The following is a 27,564-nucleotide window of genomic DNA, read 5'->3' as shown; positions in this document are numbered from 1 at the left end:
TTGTTCGACCGGGCATCAAGCTGCTGCCAGATTTTGAAATACCGCGTTCTGCACGTGCACAAAAGTGTCCGTGAGGGACGTGGATAAAACTGTTACAGCTGCTCTGCACTACTCAGTTTTCACATGGTTTTCAGAACGAACATAAAAAACAATGCACGATATAATTTATTGTCATATCAGGGCAAATGCACATAAAATACGTACGCATTGGCATAATAAATCATGTTTGTTTCGAAATAATCATCTGTATTCACATTTATTATGTTGATAACAACAATGTTGATATTTGTAAATAAAACTATATTTCCTGCACCTGTCATAGTCGTCCAAATAACGTCAAAAAAATTACGTTCAAATGTTGAATGTCATATTGACGTGCAAGTTGGGTCATGGATGGACGTTCAAGTTGTGGACCTAGTTTGGACGTTGTATAGATGTCCAGAATTGGTCATGGACTGACGGACCTAATATAGACATGATCTGCACGCCTATCCGACGTCCAATGTTTAGTGGGATATAATTAGAAATGTGCGTTACGACAGAATGCGGAGGCGGAGCTTCTGCTTAGGCCGTCTCCGCGCTGATCGTTTCCTGCCGTGAAGGTTGTCGCTACAACAATCTCCATTTTGCCTTGACGCATCAATACGATTCGGGAGTAATTTAAAGACAAATTGTATTTCAAGGTAAGATTATAATTAAGAGATACAGCTAATAATAAAATAAGCCTGTGTAACGCACTTACATACAGCGGCAGCGCCAGAGATTTAATGTGACAGGAGCGATGGGGAGCTGGGTTATTTAGGGCGGGTGCTTTAACTTGGACCCTTTTTCGAGCCGTATGAAATCGGTTTTATTTTTTCTCAAATTCCGTTTTGTTGGATTTAATTTGTTTAGTTTCGGATTTTTAGTTTTTATAAGCTTTTAAGGTGATCTGAAAATTCTTCGTTGGTTGTGCATTCGGTCTCACAGCAGTTGTTACGCAGTTTGATTTACTGGTTTGTTAGCACGCGCGGTTTTGAGACCAAAATCCCTGTACATATCTAGGGTGTCATCATGGTCTTACTACACCACTTAGTTTGGGGAAATGTGGCTTATTCTATTGTATTGTTGTTGATTTTGGTGGAACTACACTTTATAGTAAGAAAGTTATTAAATGTCATTCCTAATAAAAAATAATTAAATAGAGACTAAGGTAAATTTCACCAAGCAAAGGGGTGTAGTATGACCATAATGAGACTGTAGAAGTGTGTAGTGATTTTGGTGACACTACCCTTAACTGTCACAATTAAGTATTCCTAATTAAAAAAAAAAATCATTAAAAACAGATTAAGGTACATTTCCCCAAACTTAGTGCTCTAGTATGACGATGACGACACACTAGATGAGCAGAGTGATATTGGTGGAACTACACTTTATAGTAAGAAAGTTATTGAATTTTATTGCTAATAAAATCCCTTTAACAATAGACTAAGCCACATTTCCCCAACCTCAGTGGTGCAGTCCTACCATAATAAGATTGCAAATGTATATAGTAATTTTGGTGGCACTACAATTGATAGGATCAAAGTTATTGCATTTTATTTAATAATAATGTTTTTTTCCCCAAACTAAATGGTGTAGTATGACCATAATGAGACTGTAGAAGTGTGTAGTGATTTTGGTGGTAGTACAGCTGATAGGAGCAAAGTTATTCAATGTTTTGCACTTTGCAGACGTTCCCTAAGCTCTCCTCTGACGGCGGACTGCTCATAGGTAGCAATGTTATCCATATTTCTTTAAATACATATTGTTTGGACGAAAATCCGATTGTAGCTCATTGTCTACCTTACTGCTGTTGAATAGACCCATATATTGTGTTGTAAGAACGTTTTGTTTAAGATTTATTGAGCCGCGAAGTTCGAATCTGTCAATGTCTTTCCAACTTTACCGAACTAGGTTCCACGCACATACTAGTGCTCTCTGGTATGAACAAACTACATTACCCATAAAGCCCTTGGAAATAACTGATACGGTGGCTTCAGGGTAGAGTACCTCAGCACCCACTAACCCTGGGCAATTATTGTACTACAATGAAAGGCGTTCAGGTGGTTTCCTCTAACGGTATGGGTTTCGTCTTAACCCTGGAACAGTCTCAGTGGGAGTTGGGTGCTCGAGAGAGGTTGCTGTGCTGCTTCCATTGGCTGTTTCAGAGGAAGCTAGGGCTGCTGTCCTGGGCGCGTTCGCGGAAACATCTTCTGCAATGTTCACCCCTGTCTCCTCCTGGCTGCCATCAGGGTCCTCCTTGGGCACTCCTCTGGAGAACAGCTGATTGAGATGTCGCCGCCATGTCTGATTATCATGAGTCTGAACCGTGTAGGACAGTGTTTCTCAATACTATGTAAGAACAATATTAAACATGACCTAACAGGAGTGCTTTGGTTAAATTTGAGATTATTGGCAAGTAAATATATTATTGCTAAGTAAATATACAGATATTATATATATATATATATATATATATATATATATATATATATATATATATATATATAGTAATTAGGCTGTTGTTATTATTATTATGTGTATTATTATCGCGTTTTCTTTTGAAGAAGTCATCTGATTTATCTTTTAGATGTGCATGTTTTGTTTCCAAATGCCGGCGTAATTTAGATAGTTCCCCCCCAAAACCAATCTGTGTCATCTGCCAAGCTATGCTAAGTAACGAGGCTATGAAACTATCGCTAGAAATAAAAACAAATTTAATGTATGAAATGTCGTAATTTCGAGTAAATGGGTGACGCTTTTTTACCTCTGGCTCATCCTGTAAGTCGGCATCATTTGATGGACGCTTCCGAAAGAAAGAATCCAAACTCGCTTGCTTTGAACACGCCATGATTTATTGACAGCTCTCGTAATGTGTGCGTGTCTGTGAAAAGTTTTGAGTGAATGAGATGAAGGGCTGGAACGCTGAACATTCTAGAATGCTGAAACAAGGGGCAGGACGTGAAGTTGGGGGGGCGGGGAGGGGCACTCAGTGACAGCAGCGCTGAGATCAGACCTGATATTTTGATTGGTGCAGAAGCGAGGCTCCGCGGACCGGCAGGAACTCTCTCACGGACTGCCACCGGTCCGCGGCCCATAGTTTGAGAAACGCTGGTGTAGGACACAGGTCCTGTCTTTTGTGTGACAGTAGCTGGAACCCATTTCTCATGGCCAGAATAATTACGAGCGAGCACAACATCTCTATTACAAAACTGTCTATCCTTAGCCCTCTGGCTAATTTGGTCTCCCTGCTTACTCTGTACAACTGATTTAGTGGGTTGTGGTCTCAGCAACTCAAGTCGTGTTCGCAGTTGGCATTTCATGAAAAGGAATGCAGGGGGTGCTTTCGTAGTTGCATGAGGTGTGTTTCGGTACTGCAGCAGAAATGCAGTCAAACGCTGCTCAAATGTTGACTTCCCTTTTGATGCCTTGAGTGAATGCTTCCCAGTCTGGACCATGCGTTCACAGGGGTAGAATTACTTTGTTCGGGGGGCACAGCAATGTTTGCCTTTTATCCCCTCAAATATAGGAGAGCACTGAGGCATTTTCCCGTAGGTCACCAAGGCAATCAAGGCAATCAAGAATTACTGGCCAGGGCACTGAGGCAAAAAGGTATATAGCCGGACACATGAAATATTTAGCATTCTGACATTTTCAAGGGCAATAAATGCATTAGCACCCTGGGAAATAGTGTTAGACTAGCTATTGAAAAAAAGATGCTGTTGCCTTCATTCACCTACTCAGTAATGACGAAATGTTTTACGAAAAAAAAAAACAGAACCAGCTATTGTCAGTGATAAAAACTTTAATTTAATTAACTTTTTTTTTTTACTGAGACATTGAACACTAACATGACTAACAGAACTTCAAAATAATGCATGAGTGACCATATTCAAGCCAACTAACATTTTAAAGCTAACTAGACCGACTGTCCCGAGCCACTCAAACACTGTCCCGAGCCACTCGCTAACTGTCCCGCCCAGTGCCGCAAGCCACTACGAACTGTCCCGCAACACTTCGGCGAGCCACTACGAACTGTCCCGTGACAGCAGCTGCAGGACAGTACAGTTTATGCTAACGTAAAATTATGGGATGCGCTTATCAATCCAGACATCATGGACATGGCGACAGAGAAGTAAAAAACGGAAGAACTTGTTCTTGATTTCATAAGTTTATTGACTTTATTATGATCTAAACATACACAATAGGGCACAAAGGCAACTGCGGAAGAGGGCACTGCAAGTATCTGCCGGCAAGAACTTGTAAATATTCAGGGCCGCACGGCAAATTGCTAAGGCACGGCGGCTTTTGCCGTCGATGCCATCGATAAATTCGATCTCTGCGTTCAGCCAGTCCGTTTGGAGCTGGATGGTATGGACTAGAAAGAATGTGCTTCACTCCATTGACACACAGAAAATCTTTCATCTCTTGTGAACTGCGGTCCATTTTCCATAACCAATTGTTCTGGCAGTCCATAATGTGAAAACATCTCCCTCAAGATCTGAATGATTTTCTCTGATGTGGTGGACATGACTACAATCTCAGCCCACTTAGAATGTGCATGAACGGCCACAAGCAGCATCCTACCTTCAACTGGACCTGCAAAATCCAGGTGAACTCATTGCCATGGTAATGCTGGCTAATCCCAAGGATGAAGGGGCGCCAGGCTTGGGGCATTTCTGATAGTTTGACACTGCCCACATACAGACGCCCTGTACAAGAAGGGGCAAAACCATCTCCACCTGCTGAGGAGGCTGAGGTCCTTTGGTGTGTGCAGGACACTACTAAGGACCTTTTATGACACTATGGTAGCATCTGCTATATTCTTCGTGGTGGTCTGTTTGGGGGTGCAGGAACTCAGGAAGGGACAGGAAGAGACTGAACAAACTGGTCAGGAGTGCTAGCTCTGTGCTGGGCTGCTCTTTGGACTCTACTGAGGAGGTGGCTGAGAGGAGGATGCTGGCCAAATTTACATCCATTATGGTCAGTCCCTCTCACCCCCTCCAAGACACAGTGAGGACATTACAAAGCTCCTTCAGCAACAGACTACTGCATCCAATTCTTCATTCTATCTGCCATCAGACTTTATGATACCCGAGTCACCTAAAGTTCATAAATTTTATGTCACTATTCTATATATTGTGCAATATCTGCTACATAGGCATACAACTATATTTACATCACTCGGTGCAATCTGTATGTATGTGTATATCTATGTATGTGTATTTTGGGTCTGTGCAATATGTGTAATTGTGTGCACTAATTTTATTTAATGTATTTCTTAGTTTTTTTTTTTTGGTCTGTTTCTTTTCTATTGCTTTTTATTTACTGGCTGTTGCAACAAGTAAATTTCCCCAGTGTGAGATTAATAAAGTCTTATTTATCTATCTATCTTAGCTTTCATCTCAATTTCGCAATCTAATCCTGGCCACCAGAAATAACTCCTTTTCCAACACTTTTATCCTGACAATGCCACTGTGTCCTGAGTGTAGCTTGTCAAGGACCAGCTTCCTCAGCCTTCGTGGAATGATGACACATATTCCCCAGAGCAAACATCCTGCTACCAAAGTCAACTCCTTCCCCCTCACAAGGTATGTTCGCAGATCAGGTACAACATCCGTGGTGCAATGGACCTCATCCCGCATGACTCTGTCAAGCACTTGTGACAGAACCGGGTCAACCCTAGTTTCTCTCTTGAGCTGGTGGGCAGTAACAGGAGCATTTTCCACCATGCTGAAGTAAAAGATGTCCTGCTGACTGACAGCTCTAGATGAATGTCCAGGCAGTGGAAGTCGAGACAACCCGTCAGCATATGCATGTGCCTCAGATCGTCGATACTTGATTTCATAGTTATGCGCGCCCGAGATGAGTGCCCAGCTTTGCAGTCTACATGCAGCTTGTGATGGTATACCTGTGTGGAGGCCAAAGATGGATGTTAATGGTCTGTGATCAGTCAACAAAACAAACCTCCGTCCAAACAGGTACTGGTGGAATTTCTTAATTCCAAACATTATACCCAGGGCCTCTTTTTCTATTTGGGGGTATTTGACTTCTGCACAGCTCAAAGTTCTTGAGGTGAATGCCACAGACTGGTCCTCACCTGAGGGCAGTATGTGTGACAATACTGCCCCCACCCCATAAGGTGACACATCACATGCCAGCTGAATGGGCAGCGATGGATCAAAAGTGAGTAAGTTCTTTACTGTCTGTTAAAGCTGCTTTAGCTTGCTTAAATGCCCTATCACACTCTTCAGTCCACTTCCATCTCTTTCCATCATAGAGTAGCTCATGCAACGGTTTCAGCAGTGTTGCTAGCTGTTGGATAAACTTACCATAGTAATTTATGAACCCTAAAAGATTGAAGCTGAGCAACGTTTTGTGGGGCTGGGGCTTCAGTGATGGCCTTTACCTTTGAAGGTGCAGTGTGCAGACCATAAACATCAATCACATGGCCTAGATATTAAACTGATGGCTTGAAGAACTCGCATTTATCCTTATGAACCTGTAGTCCACTGTTCAAGCCTACCCAATGCCTTATGTAGGTGACATAGGTGTTCATCATCTTTTCCCGTAACTAAAATATTATCTAAATAACACTGAACCCCCTTAAAATCTGGTCCATCGCTTTTTGAAACACCGATGGTGCTGTTGTGATCCCAAATGCCAGACATGAGAACTTGTAAAGCCCCCTGTGTGTATTAATTGTTAGGAGGTTTTGGATTCTTCATCCACATGCATTTGCAAGTATGCTTGGCTCAAGTCAATTTTACTGAATTTCTTTCCGCCAGACAACCCAGCGAAGAGATCTTCAATGACTAGAAGCGGATATTGCTCAGCAATGATAGTGGGGTTAATAGTGACCTTGAAGTCACTACACAGCTGCACCGAATCATCACGCTTAATGACAGGCACTACTGGGGTTGCTCAGTCGCTGCCAGACACTGGGCTGAGTACTCCCATGCCAACCAAGCGCTCGATTTCAGCTTCAACCTTGGGCCTTAATGCATAAAGAACATTTCTCGCTTTCAGAAACTTTGGTTGGCAGCTGGATTTTACTGAAAGCTTCACTGTGATCTCTTTCATGCTGCCCAATTCATCCTTAAAGACATCAGCATGCTTTTCCAGCTAACCCTTGTTCTCTCACAGAAATGGCATGCACCCTTATCAATTCTAGCCGAATCTTTTCCAACCATGGTTTGCCCCTCAGGGACGGAAAACTGTCTTTGGCCACAAAGGCAGGTAGTTTTGCTTTCTGTCCATTGAGTTCAACATGAACAGTGACTTTTCCCAGCATGGGCACTGTTACACCCGTATAAGTTCTCAATTTAACATCGGCCGGTGCTACTGGGAGGTACTTTAGATGCTTCTGGTTTCACTTCCATTCTGATTGGTCTTCCTTCTAGGAGTGGCGTGACATAGTAAGCTGGAGATTTGCCTTCTATCCTGAGCACTTTAACTGGAAATTCTTCATCAGACTCTGTCCCACTGCTTTCCAGTGTGCCCTCATTTACTGCGTGAAGATTGTTTTTCTGTAGTTTCCACGGCTTCCCAGATTTTAATTTTCCTCAGTTTGTAACTATGTGTTCTCTATAACTTTTACAAACTCTTTCAATATGCCCCTTTTTCCCGCATTTCCTGCAGGTTAGGTCTTTGCACCAGCACTCCATTGGACAGTGTCCCAACTTTCCATAACGAAAACAGCTCTGCTTCTCTTTCCCAGATTCAGCATCCACCCGATGGACATGGGCGGCATCTCCTATTTGCTGAGCCTCTTTAGCCGCCAATTCCATTGACAGCAATTTCTATTGCTTTTTGTCAAAGTTTGCTAAGTAAGCACTTTTGTATTGCTTCACTACGCGAGTCACATACCAATCTATCCCGGATCGTAGATGACACTAAGAAAAGTCGCTACTTTCTTTTCGTCTGTAACACTATTAGCCAATGCAAAAAATTAAAACCTCTCTGTGTAGGAGGTCCACTGTTCGGCTGTCTGATCAAACTCTCTGAAGGCACCCGTCAGTGAGTTTGCCGTGTTGCCCTCCCCTTTTTTTTTTCCCATTTTTTTACACCACGACGTGTGCGTCCTCCCCTCGGAGTAATAGCCACGCAGGTTCGTCAAGTCTCGTCACTAGTTCTTTGTTGTGTATTGCCACTAACAAAGAGATGCACAGACTCAGAGTTGCCATTGTTACTGCTCCCTTGCAGCAGGTAAAAACAGTCCAGCTTCCACACTGCTCTCTGGTATGAACAAACTACATTACCCATAAAGCCTTTGGAAATAACTGATATGGTGGCTTCACCAGCCCATAATACACAACACAAACAAGTCTATTTTTAATGATTTTCAGGTCATTGGCAGGCGAGTCAGTTAAAATGTAAGCCTATGAATGTAAGCATATACAATTCAAGCACATAAAGGGTTGAATAAAAACATCGGGCAAGTTGGGGTCACGTCTTTTTTTCTGCCCAACACCCCCCCCCCCCCCCCCCTTCAGAGGGCAACTTTATTTTAAATTAAAGTTACAGTGTAAAGATATTCGATTCCAGTGTGGCCACTCTAAACTCACTCTAGTACAGTGATACAAAAAAAAGGGGGGGGGACCCAGAAACAATCATAACAATAACAGACAATCACCATGGGGAGAGAAAAAAAAATTAAAAAAGATAAATAAGAATAATAATAAAGGTGGGATGGAGAAAACAAAGTGTCGGGGAATGCAGAATAAAAACAACCATAACACACATCAAACAACAAAACAGTAATAGTAGGCTAATGATGACAATAACAAGTTAACAGCATTAATAATAATAATGTTCCAAATAGGTATTATATATATATATGTAGCATACACATGTGATTATACACGTATATTTCAATTCCTATATCTATAAGTTACTCTAAAAAGTAATAATAATGATCGCTCAACCTCATATGTACCCATTCTTGTATGTGCAAGTGTAGGTGTGAACTGATTTGTCATTGGATGTGCTGGTAGTTGATGCCGTTGGGGGGCGTGACAGTGGCCCCCCTGGGCCCAAGGCAAAGGCAGGGGGAACCAGGCAATCGAGGCCACCCCCACGGCATAAGGGCCCATGGCCATGTGTCAGCCACCCGCCCAACCCGAGAGGGATTAAGAGGGCACCGACTGCCGTACAAGGAGGCCCGCAGAGGGGGGATGGGCAGCGAGCCCCCCAGTCCCGCCCGTGACCCCCCACCAAGGCAAGCAGGTCCAGGCTATCAACCCACCCCCCTCCCCACGGTGTCCTGGTGGAGGGCCCCCCACATGCCGGAGGGGCCCCGGCCCCCCCAGCCTGCCCCCCGGCAGGACGGATCGCCGCCCACCGCAGCGACCCGGCATGCCTCCCCCCACCCCAACACTGCAGGATGATCGAAGGAAGGCTCATACATACAAAGTGGCCCCCACCAGGAAGCGGAACAGCAGAACCAAGGACCACCCGGCCCACAGCCCATGAGAGGAGGCCGCCTACACCAGCCAGGGCCACCTGCAACCCTCCCATGATGGATCTTCCACACGGTGGGCCTCCCACCCGTGCGGGGCCAGAGACAGAGAGTTAGGAGAGGCCCCTCAGTCCCCATCGCATCCCCGTCCCATGTTAGTGTAAAGTGTGTATGTACAGTAAAACTGGTCTAAGTCGCCGTCTTGTAACTCGTCAATGTGCACAAGTCGACACTCAAGCAAAAGTCCCAATTTTTCCTAATGATGTTTCCTTTAAAATTCCTTGTGTAAATCGCCGCTTGTAAGTCGTCAAATTCCCTCATTTAGTCGTCACCTAAATCCCGGTCCCGAACAACACAAATGAATGGATTTTCCTACCTGTAAGTCGACACCCCAGTCGCTGCATTCCCGCCGCCTGCTTCACACCGCCTGCTTGTCACCACGGCAATGTAGAAACGGGGAATCCCCACCTATAGCACTAGTCGCTTCCTGGTCTTAAGTCTTGCGTGTATAGTGCGGTGTAGTGTCGATTTTATAAGTCGGCAAAACGGCGAGTTATATTTACTAGTCGACAAAACGGCGAGTGTCGACTTAGGTGTATCTCGTCAATTCTCTAAGTCGTCACTTTTAAGCTGGTCCCGTGAGTGTCGACTTAGACCAGTTTTACTGAATATGTGTGAGAGAGTTGTGTGTTTATGTCTACAATGCATTAAAATTAGTGGGTGCAGTTCGGGTATGAGTCCCCCATCCCCCTCCCCGCACCCCAAGGCCCTAATGTAATATGGACTGTGTATATGACTAAAGTGCAAAAAGCAGCCAAGGACGGGACAACCCCAGACCCATCGGCAAACGGAGAGCTGATCCGGCCAGGCGGGGTGACCCCCGCTCCCAGCCCCCCCCCCCCCCAAGCAAAGCGGAGGCTCCTCCAAAAACCCAGACTCAACGTGTTTCGTCACTCCAAAGAACACGTCTCCACTGCTTTAGAGTCCAGTGTCAGCGTGCTTTACACCACTGCATCTGACGCTTTGCATTGCACTTGGTGATATAAGGCTTGGATGCAGCTGCTCAGCCATGGAAACCCATTCCATGAAGTTCTCTACGCAATGTTCTGAAGGCCACATGAAGTTTGGAGGTCTGTAGCTATTGACTCTGCAGACATTTGGCAACTTCTGGGCGCTGTGTACCTCACCATGCGCTGTCCCTGCTCAGTTATTTTTCATGACCTGTGACTTCATTGCTGAGTTGCTGTTGTTCCCAATTGCTTCCACTTTATTATAATACCACTAAATGTTGACCATGGAATATGTAATACTGAGGAAATTTCACAAATGGACTTATTGTGCAGGTGGCATCCTATCATGGTACCACACTTGAATTCACTGAGCTCCTGAGAGCAACCCATCCTTTCGCAAATGTTTGTAGAAGCAGACTGCATGCCTAGGTGCTTGATTTTATACGCTTGTGGCTATGGAAGTGATTGGAACACCTGAATTCAATGATTTGGAGGGATGTCCCAATACTTTTGGCAATATAGTGTATGTATGAAGCTGTGATGAAGCTCTCATAGACTCCCAGAGAAGCACGGTGTCCAGTCGGGCTCTGAAAACACGCAATCGGAACATATTCACCGACAAGCTTTCCTCTATTCTCCATTTAGACAATGCGTACAGGAGCCTTCCATAGACTTCCAGTGAAACACAGTGTCTGTGGGCATCTATGGGCTGCATTTATCCTGGTTTTAAAGGGAAAACTAACATATATGTTGTGGAAAACAACATATCAGATCAGATCAGCACTGTGGTTCAGCTGGAACATAGATTACATTTTCAGTTTGCAAATGGTCCCCTAAGTCACTGAAGGGGCTGCTGTGGTATCTAAGACAGCCCTGGGCCTTATTAAATAACTAGCACTGCCATAACTACGTGATGACTTAATCTAAAAATAGCCACAAGGTGGGGGACATCCCTTGGGGGCCCTAAGGCCTGTAATCCACTCATGAACCGATATATCGTGCACATCTTCATATTGTTTATTCCAGTTATACACTCACCTAAAGGATTATTAGGAACACCTGTTCAATTTCTCATTAATGCAATTATCTAATCAACTAATCACATGGCAGTTGCTTCAATGCATTTAGGGGTGTGGTCCTGGTCAAGACAATCTCCTGAACTCCAAACTGAATGTCAGAATGGGAAAGAAAGGTGATTTAAGCAATTTTGAGTGTGGCATGGTTGTTGGTGCCAGACGGGCCGGTCTGAGCATTTCACAATCTGCTCAGTTACTGGGATTTTCACGCACAACCATTTCTAGGGTTTACAAAGAATGGTGTGCAAAGGGAAAAACATCCAGTATGCGGCAGTCCTGTGGGTGAAAATGCCTTGTTGATGCTAGAGGTCAGAGGAGAATGGGCCGACTGATTCAAGCTGATAGAAGAGCAACTTTGACTGAAATAACCACTCGTTACAACCGAGGTATGCAGCAAAGCATTTGTGAAGCCACAATACGCACAACCTTGAGGCGGATGGGCTACAACAGCAGAAGACCCCACCGGGTACCACTCATCTCCACTACAAATAGGAAAAAGAGGCTACAATTTGCACGAGCTCACCAAAATTGGACAGTTGAAGACTGGAAAAATGTTGCCTGGTCTGATGAGTCTCGATTTCTGTTGAGACATTCAAATGGTAGAGTCAGAATTTGGCGTAAACAGAATGAGAACATGGATCCATCATGCCTTGTTACCACTGTGCAGGCTGGTGGTCGTGGTGTAATGGTGTGGGGGATGTTTTCTTGGCACACTTTAGGCCCCTTAGTGCCAATTGGGCATCGTTTAAATGCCACGGCCTACCTGAGCATTGTTTCTGACCATGTCCATCCCTTTATGACCACCATGTACCCATCCTCTGATGGCTACTTCCAGCAGGATAATGCACCATGTTACAAAGGTCGAATCATTTCAAATTGGTTTCTTGAACATGACAATGAGTTCACTGTACTAAATTGGCCCCCACAGTCACCAGATCTCAACCCAATAGAGCATCTTTGGGATGTGGTGGAACGGGAGCTTCGTGCCCTGGATGTGCATCCCACAAATCTCCATCAACTGCAAGATGCTATCCTATCAATATGGGCCAACATTTCTAAAGAATGCTTTCAGCACCTTGTTGAATCAATGCCACGTAGAATTAAGGCAGTTCTGAAGGCGAAAGGGGGTCAAACACCGTATTAGTATGGTGTTCCTAATAATCCTTTAGGTGAGTGTATAAAGACGGTGTAAAATGCAAAACAACAGACAGAAATATGCTGCTTAAGAATCTTGAAAGAAAATTGCGATCTTGATTCTGATTAAAGACAAAAAAAAGCCCGTCCCGGAAGCTATGGGTGTAATGCAGGGAATAGCCCAGAATGGCATGCCAACCCATTGCAGAGTTCCTATAAAATTATTCATGTATAAAATAATGACGCATGGTTACTTTAGTAAGTGTAATACTACATTTGGAATGTATCAGTGTAACAGACTGGAGACCCCCGTGTGTAAATTCACTATGCTGAGTACTAGATACTGTATATGTATCTGTTTATCCTTCTTGTTCACAGAGGCCCCAGCAGGATCTGGTCTGGATCGGTACAAAATGGAGGGAACTGCGTCTGAAATGGGTCCCTCTATGTTGCAGTGGTGTTCCTGTTATTTCTGGCTTCTGTTCATTCCACTCGTCATATACACAGTCAGGCAGATGTGGGAAAGACGGCGCCCTGGGCAACTGCCCAAATGTCCCTTGGCAGGATTCACCCATGATGTGGAGTTAAAGGAGAGAGGAGCTGGTTCTGAAATGAGTCCCTCAGTGGGTAAAACACAGAGAACTGAGAGGTAAGACAGAACCTGTGTGTTTTTGCTCTTATTTACAAGCAGACATAAAAACACCCTTCCATCATTTTCAAAAGAGATAGTAATTACAGAGAAGCAGTTTTAACTTAATGCATTTCCAGGAGACTTCAGTGATTCAAGTCTGAGGGGTAGGTGATTTATGTTAATCATCTATTAAATTTAATTTTCTTCAAAAATCTGCATTTAATTATATTCCCCGGACACCATCCTCTGCTGCCCCCTAGTGCTGCTGCTTCAGTTTCTCAGGAAATCTGTAGAGCATGATTTTCTGAATATTTTAAAATAAAGTTTATATATTTTTGGTCTCCGTCTCTCCCTGCTCAGAAAAATTTATCATTATCATGCATGTCCAGTAGCCGATTGGCAAAATTTATCATGGGGAACTCAATGAAATTCATCGTGGGGGACCTCCTCCACTCTCAGCAATATTTATCGTTTATAAGTTAGACCATAACATAACAGTAAAAGGGTTCCTGGCTACGGAGGTGGTGACAGTGTTACTAAACCTTTCATATCGGTATGTTAATTTTAGATGGGACATTAAAGCTGACTGTGAACAGGCCTGTTTGTATCAAGAGCTTCAGGGCAGGTAGAGCAGAAGGCTGAACAACCGAAGATTTCATGTGATTCTGTCCATATTATATGAATTATATTTATATTATAAGGATTTTGTTTCCTGTCGCTGTCCACAGGGTCCTGACAGAGAGAGCAGGCTCACCTGCACCCAGCTGTGTTTCCATGAAGAGTGACGGGTCAATGGACCCCCCATGGAACCTCAGAGAGGGACCTTTTCCTACAGGTCAAAGGTAAATGTGCATTTGAACAAACACTGTTTAAAGCACTCAGACTCTCAGTCAGAAGGCACAGAAGCATATACAAGCTATGAGGAAAAAACCTTATAATGAATTAATCAATTTTTAACTTTTGATTTTGGGTTTAATAGTTTAATGGGGTTAATCAGCCTATATTGTTTTACCAGTAGGCCTCCTAAATTTACAAAATCACTTGCGTCCCCACGATATTAAACCACAAATAGTGGAGTTTGACTAGAACAATCGGGCAGTTTGGTGAAACAGTGGAGAGCTGGGCTGCTTGTGAACGGTTCAACTTTATTGTCCAAGCTAATGGCATTAAAGCGGAGGCGGTCGTGGCAGGTTTGCTGAGTGTGATGGGGGTGAAACTTCTGGATTACTGAGAGATCTGCTCCAGACAGAGATGGGCACAAAGACATCAAGTATTGTTACAAATTACAAATACTTGCTTGTGAAATATAACAAAGTAAAACACATTTTCTCTCACCTATACATTGCAACTAATTCATGTCATTTATAATATGAAAATACAAAAATGCAAAAACAGCAAGTGTACTCGATTCACAGCGGCCATGTTCTTGATCCCCTGCCAAGCTGAGCGGGGGCTTCCTTGTGTGAATTTCTCCTCCCCCTTGTTTTTGTAGCTCAGCTTGTCATTCTTTATGGCGCGCTTAACCTCCCTGTTTACCTCCTTCTCCTCAGACTCAGTGCCGGTGAAGAATGTCCTCTTCTTTTTATTTAGGATTTCTTTTAGTTCTTTAGTAATCCAGGGCTTATTGTTTGGGAAGATGGTAACCTTGGTGGGGATGATACTGTCCACACAGAAGGTGATGTATGAGGACACTGTGTCCACCTGCTCGTTGATGGTACTGGAGGTGGAAAGTAGGTTGTCCCATTCTGTGGTTTCAAAACATCCTTACAGAGTTGCAGTGATGTCGCTGGTCCACTGCTGGATGTTTTTGGCAACCTTCTCTGTCCTATTTATGGCCGGGCTGTAGGCTGGTGCTAGCAGTATGTACGCACCAGGAACCGATCCATAGCACTTACCCAGTGTCTTCCCCTGACAGGTGGTGCAGGTGACATACTGCTGATATCCTTTAAGGCACTTGTCAGGGGAGCAGTGGTTGAAGTCTCCCAGGATGACTTTGGGAGAGTCAGGGGAGATGAATTCCAGATTGTCCATTGGCTTGCAGCTCATCTGTTTTGTTGCGCAAAGAGCGCACTTTAGCCAAAATGACGGAGCAAGGGAAGCAAGTGATGTTTACAATATACCTCTTAAGCCTGGCTCTGATTCCACCCTTTTTATTCCATCTCCTCCTCACGTTCTTTTCCTTCTGTGTTTGGTGGTCCCGAAGTAATTCCTGGGGTATTGCGTCTATGCATGGTAACGTGTTTTGTGGGTGCAGTCTGAGTTTCAGCAAAAAGTTCCTGGTGTATGTGACTTACTGCACGTTGGGAAGATCCAGGTCGCTGATGTTAGCCGAGATAAACTCCACAGAGAGCCATAGGGAAAACACCCAGAAGCGTCCGAGGGTATCCATGCTGATTTTGATGTAAACTCTGGGGCAACGTGGAGTAATCCATCCTTAGTAACAGCGAGCCCGCAGTGTAAACAAACAATGGCGAAGCCGACGAAACGTCCACGCCAAGTTAAAGTGCGGAGAAAAGTAGTGAAACACTAGAAAAAAATAAACAAAACGTAGACGAACTTCTGCAGCAACACACGTCTGCAGAAAAAACAAAGACAAGGCACAAAAACAACAAAACATACAAGACAACTGCACTGCTAGTTAGCCGCACGAGCAGTGACTTGGAACGAGCAGTCGATGAATATGTGTATCATTACAGCCAAGGTAATGTGTAATGTGGTGGGGGGAGTCTGATTCTGTCTTCTGGAACCGCGATACGTGATCATGAACGTTTGTATCGTGGTTTTGGTCTCAATGTCTCGGTTTCAGAACCGTTACACCCTTAATTTATACCAGTGTTTCCCACAGAATCAGGGGTGGTGGCCAACAGGTTTTACTGGGGAGATCCGAAGCAGAGTCCAAAGAATAAACAGGGTCACAGCCAATATCCATCCGATCCGAGTAATCAAAGCCAGAGGGAAAACTAAAACTGTAGTCAAGCCGATTGCAGGGGAGTCCGAAAGCTGAGAGGTCTGTCCGAAGACGCTGACAGGACACACGGGGAGGTGACACAAGGGAAGATCAGGGCTGGGTCGGACGGGAGCAGGAAGGTTCAGGAGGCGCAGGAAGGTTCAGGAGGCGCAGGAAGGGGGAGCAGGGAAAGCCGGGCGGATCGGAGCTGAAACAAAGACAGAGGTAGAAGTCGCTCGGAAATTGCATTACAAACAATACCTCGCACGGAATGATGGTGCGAGGTTTAAGTAGCTAAGGGGGCGTGTCTCTGATGAGGCGCAGCCACTGGTGTGACAATAGGGGAGCCGGTGATTAAATTAATTATCATAATGTGTGGATTTTGCGCTTTGTCTTATAGTAGAAATAGTAGGAGAAACTGTGTTTTAGACATCCGCTCAAAAAAATAGAAACAAATATCAGAACCATGTATATAATATGCAATGTAACGTTCACCAGTCAGTTCTCCCTTTTCCACAGGCTCAGTGGCTATAAGAACGATTTTAACTGATAGCTGATAACTGAGAAACAAACACAACTAGCCTGATTCATCGCTAATGACTAGGGGTGGCACGGTTCACAAAACCCACGGTTCGGTTTGTATCACGGTTTTAGGGTCACGGTTTTCGGTTCTGTACGGTTCTTGTTATTTTTTTTTTTAATCTTTAACACTCCAGAAATGTACTTCAGCATATGATATATAGCTTAATTATCCACAATTTAGGATACAGTATTAAAAAAGTTATATCATGTAATCATGCATAAACTGAATTTGACTTGACTTAAAGCACATTATTAAAATTATTAAACATTATTAATCCCAGAACAGTAATAAAATAAAAGTCTTGCCTTAACATAAATGCTAAAAGAATAGATCGCTTTAATCGCTATTACAGTACTGGGTATGGGCACGCGCTCTTATTTAGAAAACATACAAAAAGAGACGCATATAATGTTTAATCATTCGTTTTGTATTTGTCCGGTCCACGGGGTTAATTTAATTGGGGATCGTTAAAATGATAGATCACCTATCTTGATTAAGCATGATTCGGTATTGAATGTTCTTGAGTAATCGATAAAATCAGTTTCTGTGTATGTACAAGACATCAATCTGTAATAGTGCAAAATATGTCCAGTTGATATGTCTAGTATGCTCATCTGGCAATAGCCTGTAGGTCTGTGTGGTCAGACACTGTACAATAAACAGAATTTTTAGGAACATGGCAAATGTTCACATTGCAGCATGGAAGCAGGCTAACTGTTACAACGCTGACCGGGGAAGCAGAGGCGAGGAGACCTAGGATCGGGGGAATGCGGGGTTTAATGAGCAAAAGGAACACAGACGAGCGGTAAAGCAGAATTACAATATAATGACCGGACTGGAGAAAGAAACGGAAACGCGGACTAAATACAATGGAGTAATGACAAATTTCACAACAATCAGGAACAGCTGGTAAACACGGGGAATCCACACAGGGTTAACGAGGGGGCGTGGCACACGGAAAGAGCGGACGATCGAGGCATGACACTCACTGGAGTGCTTTGTCACAGATAACTTAATTTTCTTTAACAAAGTGCCTAACCGCACATTAAATAAAGTCACACAACAAAGGCGCACAACAGTGTTCAGATGTTGTGCTATCGGTTGGCTGAAATTTAAACGTTTTCTTCAGAGACAAGGGTGGTAACGCCGAAAACACGAGCTAAACGCAGCAAACGAAAGGCTACCGGAAATTACTTAGCTGGCTGAACTTTTACCGGAACTGACGTCACATACGGGGCACGAGGCTACATTGCGCATGTCATGAACCGTCGAACCGTGCGACGTATGCATGCTCCGAACCGAGACAAGCGAACCGAACAGTTCGGTTTTTTTTCATGAACCGTGCCATCTCTACTAATGACGGCTCCATGACGACCCACCAGATCTCGCTGCCTGAGCATAATGCCTGCTGACATTACCCAGAATGCCACTAGCAGGCCAGCAATTTAATTCACAAGTTGTAGAGCACAGCGCTGCTGTTTGCTAATCGCTCTGAAAATCCGCAGAAATGGCGGGATCCATGGAGCTGGCAGTGAAGGACGCGGCAGCTCAGTGCGGCACCCAGGGAGCCGACAGTAACAGCCGCCTGTGACCGGCAGAGAGATGGCGGCAAAGAATGTTACCGCTGTGGGAAGCGGGGTCACCCCCCAGCAGAGGGCGGGGCTAAGGAGCTCACAGGGGACAGCGGTGGCCAGAAAGGGGACATTGGGTGGGTGTGTAAGGCAGAGAGGGAGAAACCGAAGGAAATGTACAGGGACACGGAAAAGACGGGGAAACGGAACATAGACAAGCAGCGATCAGATAAGAAAGTGCTCATGTTGAAGACCAGTACTGGTGAGACTGTCTCCATGGTTGGAAAAGCAGAGATCCTGGTGGAACTGAAATGAAAAAGGGCCAGACTTTCCATTTATTTGGTTTAAGGGGATTAACCAGCATTGATGGGCAGATCATGATTAGGGATCATTCCTCTGGATTGGATTAAAGTGAACAAAGTGTCAGTGGGTGAGACGAGGCCGTCAGCAGTGCTGAGGCGACATGCAGCGTGTTCAGGGATGGAGTGGGAAGCAGGAAGGGGAACAAGGTCAAGCTGCAGGTGAAGCCTGGCACCACACCACGCTTCCCGAAGGCCAGGAAGGTCCCCTGTGCACTGAAGCCTAAAGTCGACACGGACATACAGAGACTGGTTAAGATTTGGGTGTTTGTGCCCAAACCACACAGTCAATGGGCAACACCAGTGGTGCTGGATGGTAAAACATGATGGGTCAGTTCACCTGTGAGGAGACTTCAGTGGGACTTTAAATCAAATGCTACGTATCTGTGGAACCCTGTACTAATTGTGGAACTGTACCTACTAAACAGCTAAATCAGAAAATATATAATCTGTATATCTGTTATAGCTTCCCATAAAAATAAGACTACTATATACCTCATTCTCAAAATGCATTTAGAATCTGAGAAATATTCAGCTTCTTATAAAAGATCACTATGGATGCAGGGGATTGTGGGTATAAAGGTAGCTGTGCTAATGCAGTGGAAATCAGCCTGAAATCATGTCACTCACTGTACAAGAAGTAACCGTGAATGTTAGTGAGTGACTTGGAGCTACATGCAAACCTGCCTGTGCTGACGGCTGCCTGCTGTCTCTCTGAGTGACTGTGAGATGTGGCTGCTTCTCTCTGCTGTTATGAGGACGCTGATGTCAGGAAGCCGCCCTAATGAAATAAGCCCCACATGTGGACGGTTCTTATGTCTTTTAAATAACTATAGGTTATAATTCCCATAAAGCAGCAGCAGTGGCAGTCAGTGGTGCTGCAGGACCTCTGTCTCTCCATAAAATGACTGTTTTATCAGCAGTACAGAGGGCAGTGCTGTCACTGCATATCCACAGTGCTGGGGGCTGAGTCCCCTGTCTGTCTGCAGTTTGCTCGCTCTCCCTCTATCACATGGGTTTCTACCTGCAGCCCAGAAACACGTGTTTATGCTACTTTCTAAATTCTGCATGACATTTGATAGCCTCTGTGTGTGTATGTGCCCTGTGATGGACTGGAATCCCCTGCAGGCTGAACCTGTATCTCAGCCCTTGTGCTGTCTGAAATAGACCCCCCACCCTGCCCCCCCAAAGCAGGGTAAGTGGTAGGAGGATGGATGGATGGATTAATGGATGGATATTTGTGTTTCCTTCACAGAGACCAAGTGAAAAGATGTCATTCAGATCCACATAGAGAAGACTTGTCATCCATCTTCGAGGTCTGCATTTACTGCTGAAGTTATTTTCTTAAATTTTATCTAAATTTGCAAACATCTACAGATGTACAATTAGTAGTTCATCCTGTCAAAGGGAAGATATTTGCAAATTAACAAGTGAAAAGATATGATGCCGGCAGTAATAATAATGAAACTGTAACTGTTTATTTCAGATACTAGAGGAAAAAGCTCAAATGTTTCTGAAGGATGAGCTGAGGAGATTCAGAAGGTACCTAGATCCGAATTACCCAGAATGCTCTGAGTCTCAGGTGGAGGAGGACAATGACCAGGACAGCGATGGTCAGATGCAGAAGGCCTGTGGTAGAGAGGGAGCTCTGAAGATCATACTGTACATCCTGAGGACCATGGAGCAAAATGATCTCGCTGACATGCTGGAGAAGGGTAAGAAGAGTAAGAGCTGTGTTTGTTTATGATTTGCCATAGAAAAACATATGAATCATTTTTATCATTTAATTTAATTTGATTTTGTTTTTGCTTGTCTAAGTAAAAAATCCATGTTTGTTTAACTTTTGTGGATTTACCTCTCATTGCTTTTCAGGAGATGTTCTGCCACGATGTCAGCCCATAATCAAATGTAACCTGAAGAAGAAATTTGAGTGTGTGTTTGAAGGGAAAGCTAAGGAAGGACAGCCAACACTTCTCAATGAGATTTACACAGAACTCTACATAACTGAAGGTGGAACTGGAGGAGTCAATGATGAACATGAAGTGAGACAGATTGAAACAGCATCCAAGAAAAGGCAAACAGAAAATACAATAGTCAAGTGCAATGATATATTTAAACCCTTATGTGGGCGTGAGACACCTATCAGAACTGTACTCACTAAAGGGGTGGCAGGTATCGGGAAAACAGTCTCTGTGCAGAAATTTATTCTAGACTGGGCAGAAGGAAAATCAAACGAGGATGTTCACTTCATATTTGCTCTTCCTTTCCGGGACCTGAATTTGATTAAGGATGAATACAGTCTGATTGAACTGCTTCACCGCTTTGTCCCAGAACTGAAATCACTTGAATCCACTGAACTGTCTAGGTACAAAGTCTTGTTCATCTTTGATGGTCTGGATGAGTGTCGCCTTCCTCTAGATTTTCAGAACAATGAAAGCTGGTTTGATGTAACAAAGAAAACATCACTGGATGTGCTGTTGACTAACCTCATTAAGGGGAATCTGCTTCCATCCGCTCTCCTCTGGATAACCTCCCGGCCAGCAGCAGCCAATCAGATACCTTCTGAGTGTGTCCACCGGGTGACAGAGATACGAGGGTTCAGTGATGCCCAGAAGGAGGAGTATTTCAGGAGGAGATTTAATGATCCGAGCCTGGCCAGCAGGATTATCACACATGTGAAATCATCAAAGAGCCTCATCATCATGTGCCACATACCTGTGTTCTGCTGGATTTCAGCCTCTGTCCTTGAGAAGCTCTTAAGTGAGACTGACAGTGGAGAAATTCCAAGAACTCTGACTGACATGTACACACACTTCCTGATCTTTCAGACAAGTTTAAAAAATGACAAGTATATGAAAAATGATGACATCAAGCGGAATAAATACAACAAGGAATTCCTTTTAAAACTTGGTAAACTGGCTTTTGACAACCTCAAGGAAGGCAATCTCATATTTTATGAGCAAGATCTGACAGAGAATGGCATTGATGTCAGGGAAGCTTCAGTTCACTCTGGAGTGTGCACAGAAGTCTTTAAAGAGGAATATGGGTTGTATCAGGAGAAGGTGTACTGCTTTGTGCATCTGAGCATCCAGGAGTATCTCGCTGCTTTATATGTGTTTCTGTCAAACTCATCAGCTGACCTGCTGAAGACTGCGATAAATCAGGCATTAGAGAGCAAGAATGGACACTTGGACCTCTACCTGCGCTTCCTCCTGGGCCTCTCAACAGACTCCAGTAAGTCTCTATTGCAGAGACTACTGGCACAGATACAAACCAGCTCACATAACATTGGGGAAACAGCCCAATATATCAAGGAGAAAATACAGGAGAATTTATCTCCAGAAAGGACCATCAACCTGTTTCATTGTCTGAATGAACTGGGTGACAATTCTCTAGTAGAGGAAGTACAAAGACACATGAATTCAGGACATCTTTCGGCAGAAGACCTCTCACCTGCACAGTACTCAGCTCTGGCCTTTGTGATGCTGATGTCAGATGAGGAGCTGGATGTGTTTGATCTGAAGAAATTCTTCAGATCAGATAAAGAGCATTGGAGGCTGCTGCCTGTGGTCAAGACATCTAGGACAGCTCTGTAAGTGACGTGGGGATGGGAAAACACATCCTGTCTGGCAGGTTTACATGTACATTGTTTGAAATGTATAAATATACAGTTTATTCCTCCTCATGGATTAATAACCAGGCGTGATTTTAGTGATTTTATAATGACTGAGTGTAGTAATGGAGTATAAAACAAAAAAGTGACATTTCCATTTCCATCCAGCTTGCCTGCCGATCGTGGGCACGGCATCGTAACCTGCTACAGAAACGGGGGGGTGCTCTCTATCCAGAGCAGGGATACTTAACCAGCGGACCACGTCCTGAATCCAGACAGAAACACAGTTTAATCCGGACCCCCCCTGGACTGCCCTCTAAGACTCTGAGTTGCTGATGGAATTTGGCCCTGTGGGAGAGTAACTGAGCCCCCCTGATCTGGAAGGTTTATTAGTGGTGTGTGAATAGGGCTGCCACCTCTCCCGGTTTCCCTGGGATTTATACTCTGTTTTGAGCAAAATGAACTCTTGACTTTCAGCGGAGGCGGACACACTTCTCTCCCTCTCCCTCCCCTTATCTTCCCTGCTTTGCTCCTATCCTCTCATCTAGTCTACTGTCTTATACTTGAGAGACTCTCTCAGCCCTGCTCTTCAAAACTAAGAAAATCTTGGATTTGATCAACTGGTCTCTCAACGCGACGGAGTTGGCAGAGCTGTTGGCACTCAGACTGTGGCAACATCACGGAGAAGCTCACGGCTCTGCAAAGGATTTTGGATGGCGGAGACCAGTGTGGACATTAGAGGAGCTGCGAAATTACAGCTTCTCGCCCGAAAACCCAAACAACCCTATTCTATCTGCTTTTGGCTCCCCCCTAATCAGCACTGGCCTCGGCCAAAGCCGCTGCTGAATTAACAACTCCCCCGGAAGAACAAGGCAGTGAGACTCTCTTGCATTCCTCTCCCCCAATCCCAAAGACACCTGGATACACACACACATATACATACGTACAGATACGCACTCACCGCACCCTCCCCCCAACCCGCGCCTTCGCCGCTTCATACCCCCAGCGTGAACAGGCGGGTCTGTGACCGGCGCCTCTGGCTGCAGGACCGGATGGCTGTGTGTCTATGCTGGGCTACCTCCACCTACCCATTTCCCTCCCCTGTTGCAAGTCACAACTTTTTATGTTGAAAGGTGTAGTGACCATGTGCTTATGTTGCTGAGGTGTTTTTTCTGTTCCTACATTGTACTCCCTACTGGAGTACAGTCTGGGGGCTGTTTTTTTATTCTCCTCTTCCCTCCTCATGTAATTCTGTTTTCTCTGTTCTTCCTATATCCCCCATCTTCCTGACCTGTCTACCCCCTATAATGTGATGTTTGTTTATGTATAGTCAGGTTGATGGCCAGTTTTTCGCTGGTACTTGTGACTAGTGACATGGTATTGCAACAGCAATAAAGGGTTTTCATCATTCTTTCCTGGGATACGAACTGCCCCTGTCTTTTTTGTGAAAATATACATCTAATTTATAATTTTGTAGTTTCAAATAAAACCTCACTTGGTTTCCTTCTACCGCTATTCTTTTTTCTTCCTGGTCATGTACATGTACAGTATCCAATCCACTGTCTAAAAATGGTTAAAAATGGGTAAAACACAGCAACGACTGGCCATGTCTATACTTTTCATTGATTGGTTACAGAAATACGAAGGCTTACTTTATTACCTAGCAATCACATGGGCTATGGTTGATTGTAAAGTATAAAGTTTTGGACTAAAATCCACTGACTCCCAGTCAGTGATCATATGACTGCAATTTCCAGGATGCACTGTACAGTCTGTACATTGTCATTCATTTTGAAATATGAGCTGTGCTGTTAATTATGTTGAAAATGTTTGTGTTGATATTATATATCAATACTGTTACTGGGGTGTAGATTGTGTATGTCTCTGTCTGAATGTGATTTGTTTTCCAGGCTGGACAGCTGTAAGCTCAGAGATAAATGCTGTGAGGCGCTGGCTTCAGCTCTCAGATCAAACTCCTCACCCCTGAGAGAGCTGGACCTGAGTAACAATGACCTTCAGGATTCAGGAGTGAAGCTGCTCTCTGCTGGACTGGGGGATTCACACTGTAAACTGGAGACACTGAGGTCGGTATTAGTGGGTATTTCACACTGTAAACTAGAGAATCTGAGGTCAGTATTACTGGGTTTTCCACACTGTATGCAGTAATTATTGAAAGTAGTTGTATTGTAAATATGAAAGTAGTCACATTTACTTAAATGTTATGCTTATAATGATGAGGTGATCTTATTTATTTGAGATCTTTTTCCTGTCTCTCTACAGACTGTCAGGCTGTCGAGTCACAGAAGAAGGCTGTTCTTCCCTGGCTTCAGCTCTGAGGTCAAACCCCTCATACCTGAGAGAGCTGGATCTGAGCTACAATCACCCAGGAGACTCAGGAGTGAAGCTGCTCTCTGCTCTACTGGTTGATCCCAGCTGTAAACTGGAAATACTGAGGTCAGTATTACTGGGTATTCCACACTGTAAACTGGGGATACTGAGGTCAGTATTACTGGGGTTTCCACACTGTAAACTGTAATTATTGAAAGTAGTTGTGTTGTAAACATGAAAGTAGTCACATTTACTTAAATATTATGCTTGTAATGGTGAGGTGATCTTATTTATCGGAGATCTTATTTTTTTCTGCTCTCTGCAGGCTGTCATGTTGTAGAATCACAGAAGAAGGCTGTTCTTCTCTGGCTTCAGCTCTCAGGTCAAACCCCTCACACCTGAGAGAGCTGGATCTGAGCTACAATCACCCAGGAGACTCAGGAGTGAAGCTGCTCTCTACTGTACTGGAGGATCCCAGCTGTAAACTGGAGAAGCTGAAGTGAGTATGGAATATTCATTTTACAAAAACGAAACTGGGCATCAAGAAAACCCAGGATGCATTTCAGCAGTGACATCATAATCAAACACAAACAGCTTATTTTTTCTTGTCCTACTTCCTTATATCCCACAAACTTATCAGCACTCAGTCCAGGTTAGAAAAAAACAAGTAGTGAAACAGCCATTCATTCTTAATACTGTACATGCAAACGATTTGTGTTGGTTAGTTAATAGGATTTAAAAAAGAAACTGACAGTAATATTGAAATTAAACATCCTGACTTTAACATGGACCATGGATAAAAATATAATGGGCACCAGTCAAAACCAGTATGATTGTTAGAATGTTTCTCAGTGTTTAAAATTTTTTTGTTCTGTTATGACCTCTTTTTTCCTCAGTTGCATTTAATGTACAGTGCACCAGTGTAAAAAGTGGTTTTATGAATGCTTAATTTTCATAAGGGTGAACCAGTGTGAACTCACAGAGAAATGCTGTGAGGCACTGGCTTCAGCTCTCAGATCAAATTCCTCATCCCTAAGAGAGCTGGACCTGAGTGACAATGACCTGCAGGATTCAGGAGTGAAGCTGCTCTCTGCTGGACTGGGGGATTCACACTGTAAACTGGAGACACTGAGGTCGGTATTACTAGGTATTCCACACTGTAAACTGGACAAACTGAGGACAGTATTACTGGGTATTGCTCACTGTAAACTGGAGAATCTCAGGTCAGCATTTCGTGTCATTCCACACTGTAAACTGGAAGTATTGAAAGACAGTTTTACTGGGAATTCCACATTGTATACTGGAGAGTCTGAGGTCAGTATTACTGGGTTTTCCACGTTGTATGCTGTAATTATTGAAAGTAGTTATATTGTAAATATGAAAGTAGTCACATTTACTTAAATATTTTTCTTGTAATGGTGAGGTGATCTTATTTATCGGAGATCTTATTTTTTTCTGCTCTCTGCAGGCTGTCATGTTGTAGAATCACAGAAGAAGGATGTTGTTCTCTGGCTTCAGCTCTGAGGTCAAACCCCTCACACCTGAGAGAGCTGGATCTGAGCTACAATCACCCAGGAGACTCAGGAGTGAAGCTGCTCTCTGCTGTACTGGAGGATTCCAACTGTAAACTGGAGAAGCTGAAGTGAGTACAGAGTGTGTGCCTGTTCCTGCTACAGACACATGTATGTGAGACAGATACAATAATTAAATAAATGGATATTCCTATATTATGTCATTCTGCTTCTCCTATAGTATGGACCACAGTGGAGAGTGCCAAACTAGACCGGGCGTACAGAAATGTTTTGTTTTTTTTTTTGGATGAATACCATTAATTCTCCATTCAGTGTTGTACATGAACGTGCTACATGAGCACCATTCATTGAAGGCACTCATATTTTTGGTGGACGGTGAACTGAACACATCAGTTTGCAGCTAATGAACATGAACGTGAGCATTGTTCACTCTGGCAAAAGTGAACGACGCTTACGTACCAGAAGTAGCACTAATAGGCAATTTTTTTTCTTTCATATGTTGATATGAAATTCGATGTATTACAGTGTCCAGTGGTGGAAAATACAGTTACTTTAGTACTGTACTTAAGCACATTTTTCACATATCTGGTCTTAAGTAGACACTTTTGACTTTTACTCCACTACATTTTACAGCAAATACTTATACTTTATACTGTACTACATTATTACTTCGCATCGCATTACATGTTACAGTCATGTTGCTGTTTTTTTTTTTTTTTTTTTTTTAATCGGATGATGACAGGCAAAATTAGTGACGGGACAGATAATACCGAGATTTCATAGCTTTTCTCATCAAAGTAAAACCCAGTGACTCCAAGCGGGGAGGAGCATCAGAGGTTTGGAATCCTGTCAGCTCTTAGAAACCCTTATAAATGCAAGATAATATCTTTAGACGTCATGTTTTTGTGGTTGGAGAGATTGTTTGCTATACAGTTTGTACTACATTCACCACCTCATTATGGAAAGTGTCCCTGGAAATGACAGGAGGTGTCATCAGGCTGCCTTATTGGATGTTGGAAATGTCATGACAAAAGTGTTAAAGTCTGCATCCTGTGGCCATTATCTGGTAAGTTTTATTTAATAACACACACATATTGGGCTTTACAATATGACCAAAATCTCATATGCCAATACCAAACATTTCACGATATGGCACATTTTCTGTAAATTCACTGAATAAATGGTCTATGTAAAATGACCACATGGAGAGCCCTATTTCCATTTTGGATTATTTACTCGACAAATAAAAGGTACTTTGTCATATTTCATTTTTTTTTTCCTTTTATTTAGAACCTTTGC

The 27,564-nt window shown here is 43.7% G+C and overlaps 2 protein-coding genes across 2 annotated transcripts in view; both read left to right on the top strand.

The window, feature by feature from the left end:
- The first annotated feature begins 434 nt into the window (after positions 1–434).
- LOC140581467 (protein NLRC3-like) lies at positions 435–27,528 on the top strand. Its single transcript, XM_072704155.1, has 13 exons — positions 435–683; positions 13,080–13,350; positions 13,901–13,957; positions 14,061–14,174; positions 20,048–20,108; positions 20,279–20,516; positions 20,665–22,384; positions 24,316–24,489; positions 24,686–24,859; positions 25,059–25,232; positions 25,693–25,866; positions 26,202–26,375; positions 26,486–27,528. Exons 2-13 carry the CDS (start codon positions 13,115–13,117, stop codon positions 26,553–26,555), a joined length of 3,366 nt encoding a protein of 1,121 aa, XP_072560256.1. The 5' UTR covers positions 435–683; positions 13,080–13,114; the 3' UTR covers positions 26,556–27,528.
- LOC111849430 (NACHT, LRR and PYD domains-containing protein 12-like) overlaps positions 26,246–27,564 on the top strand; it is a 43,354-nt gene continuing 42,035 nt past the window's right edge. Inside the window, exon 1 of the mRNA XM_072704144.1 lies at positions 26,246–26,375. The gene's annotated coding sequence lies outside the window, so the exon portion shown is untranslated. The remainder of the gene's footprint in view (positions 26,376–27,564) is intronic.

This window comes from Paramormyrops kingsleyae, chromosome 21 (assembly GCF_048594095.1).
Source record: "Paramormyrops kingsleyae isolate MSU_618 chromosome 21, PKINGS_0.4, whole genome shotgun sequence".
In the NCBI taxonomy this organism is placed as follows: Eukaryota; Metazoa; Chordata; class Actinopteri; order Osteoglossiformes; family Mormyridae; genus Paramormyrops; species Paramormyrops kingsleyae.
This window is presented reverse-complemented; position numbering and strand designations above follow the sequence as displayed.

Bases quoted from the DNA above. Each gene is read 5' to 3' on its own strand.
- LOC140581467 (XM_072704155.1), top strand. From the start codon at position 13,115: ATGGAGGGAACTGCGTCTGAAATGGGTCCCTCTATGTTGCAGTGGTGT. The intron at 20,517-20,664 runs GTAAGAGCTGTG...ATTGCTTTTCAG, and splicing joins GCTGGAGAAGGGTAAGAAGA to GAGATGTTCTGCCACGATGT. The intron at 24,860-25,058 runs GTCAGTATTACT...TGCTCTCTGCAG, and splicing joins TGTAAACTGGAAATACTGAG to GCTGTCATGTTGTAGAATCA.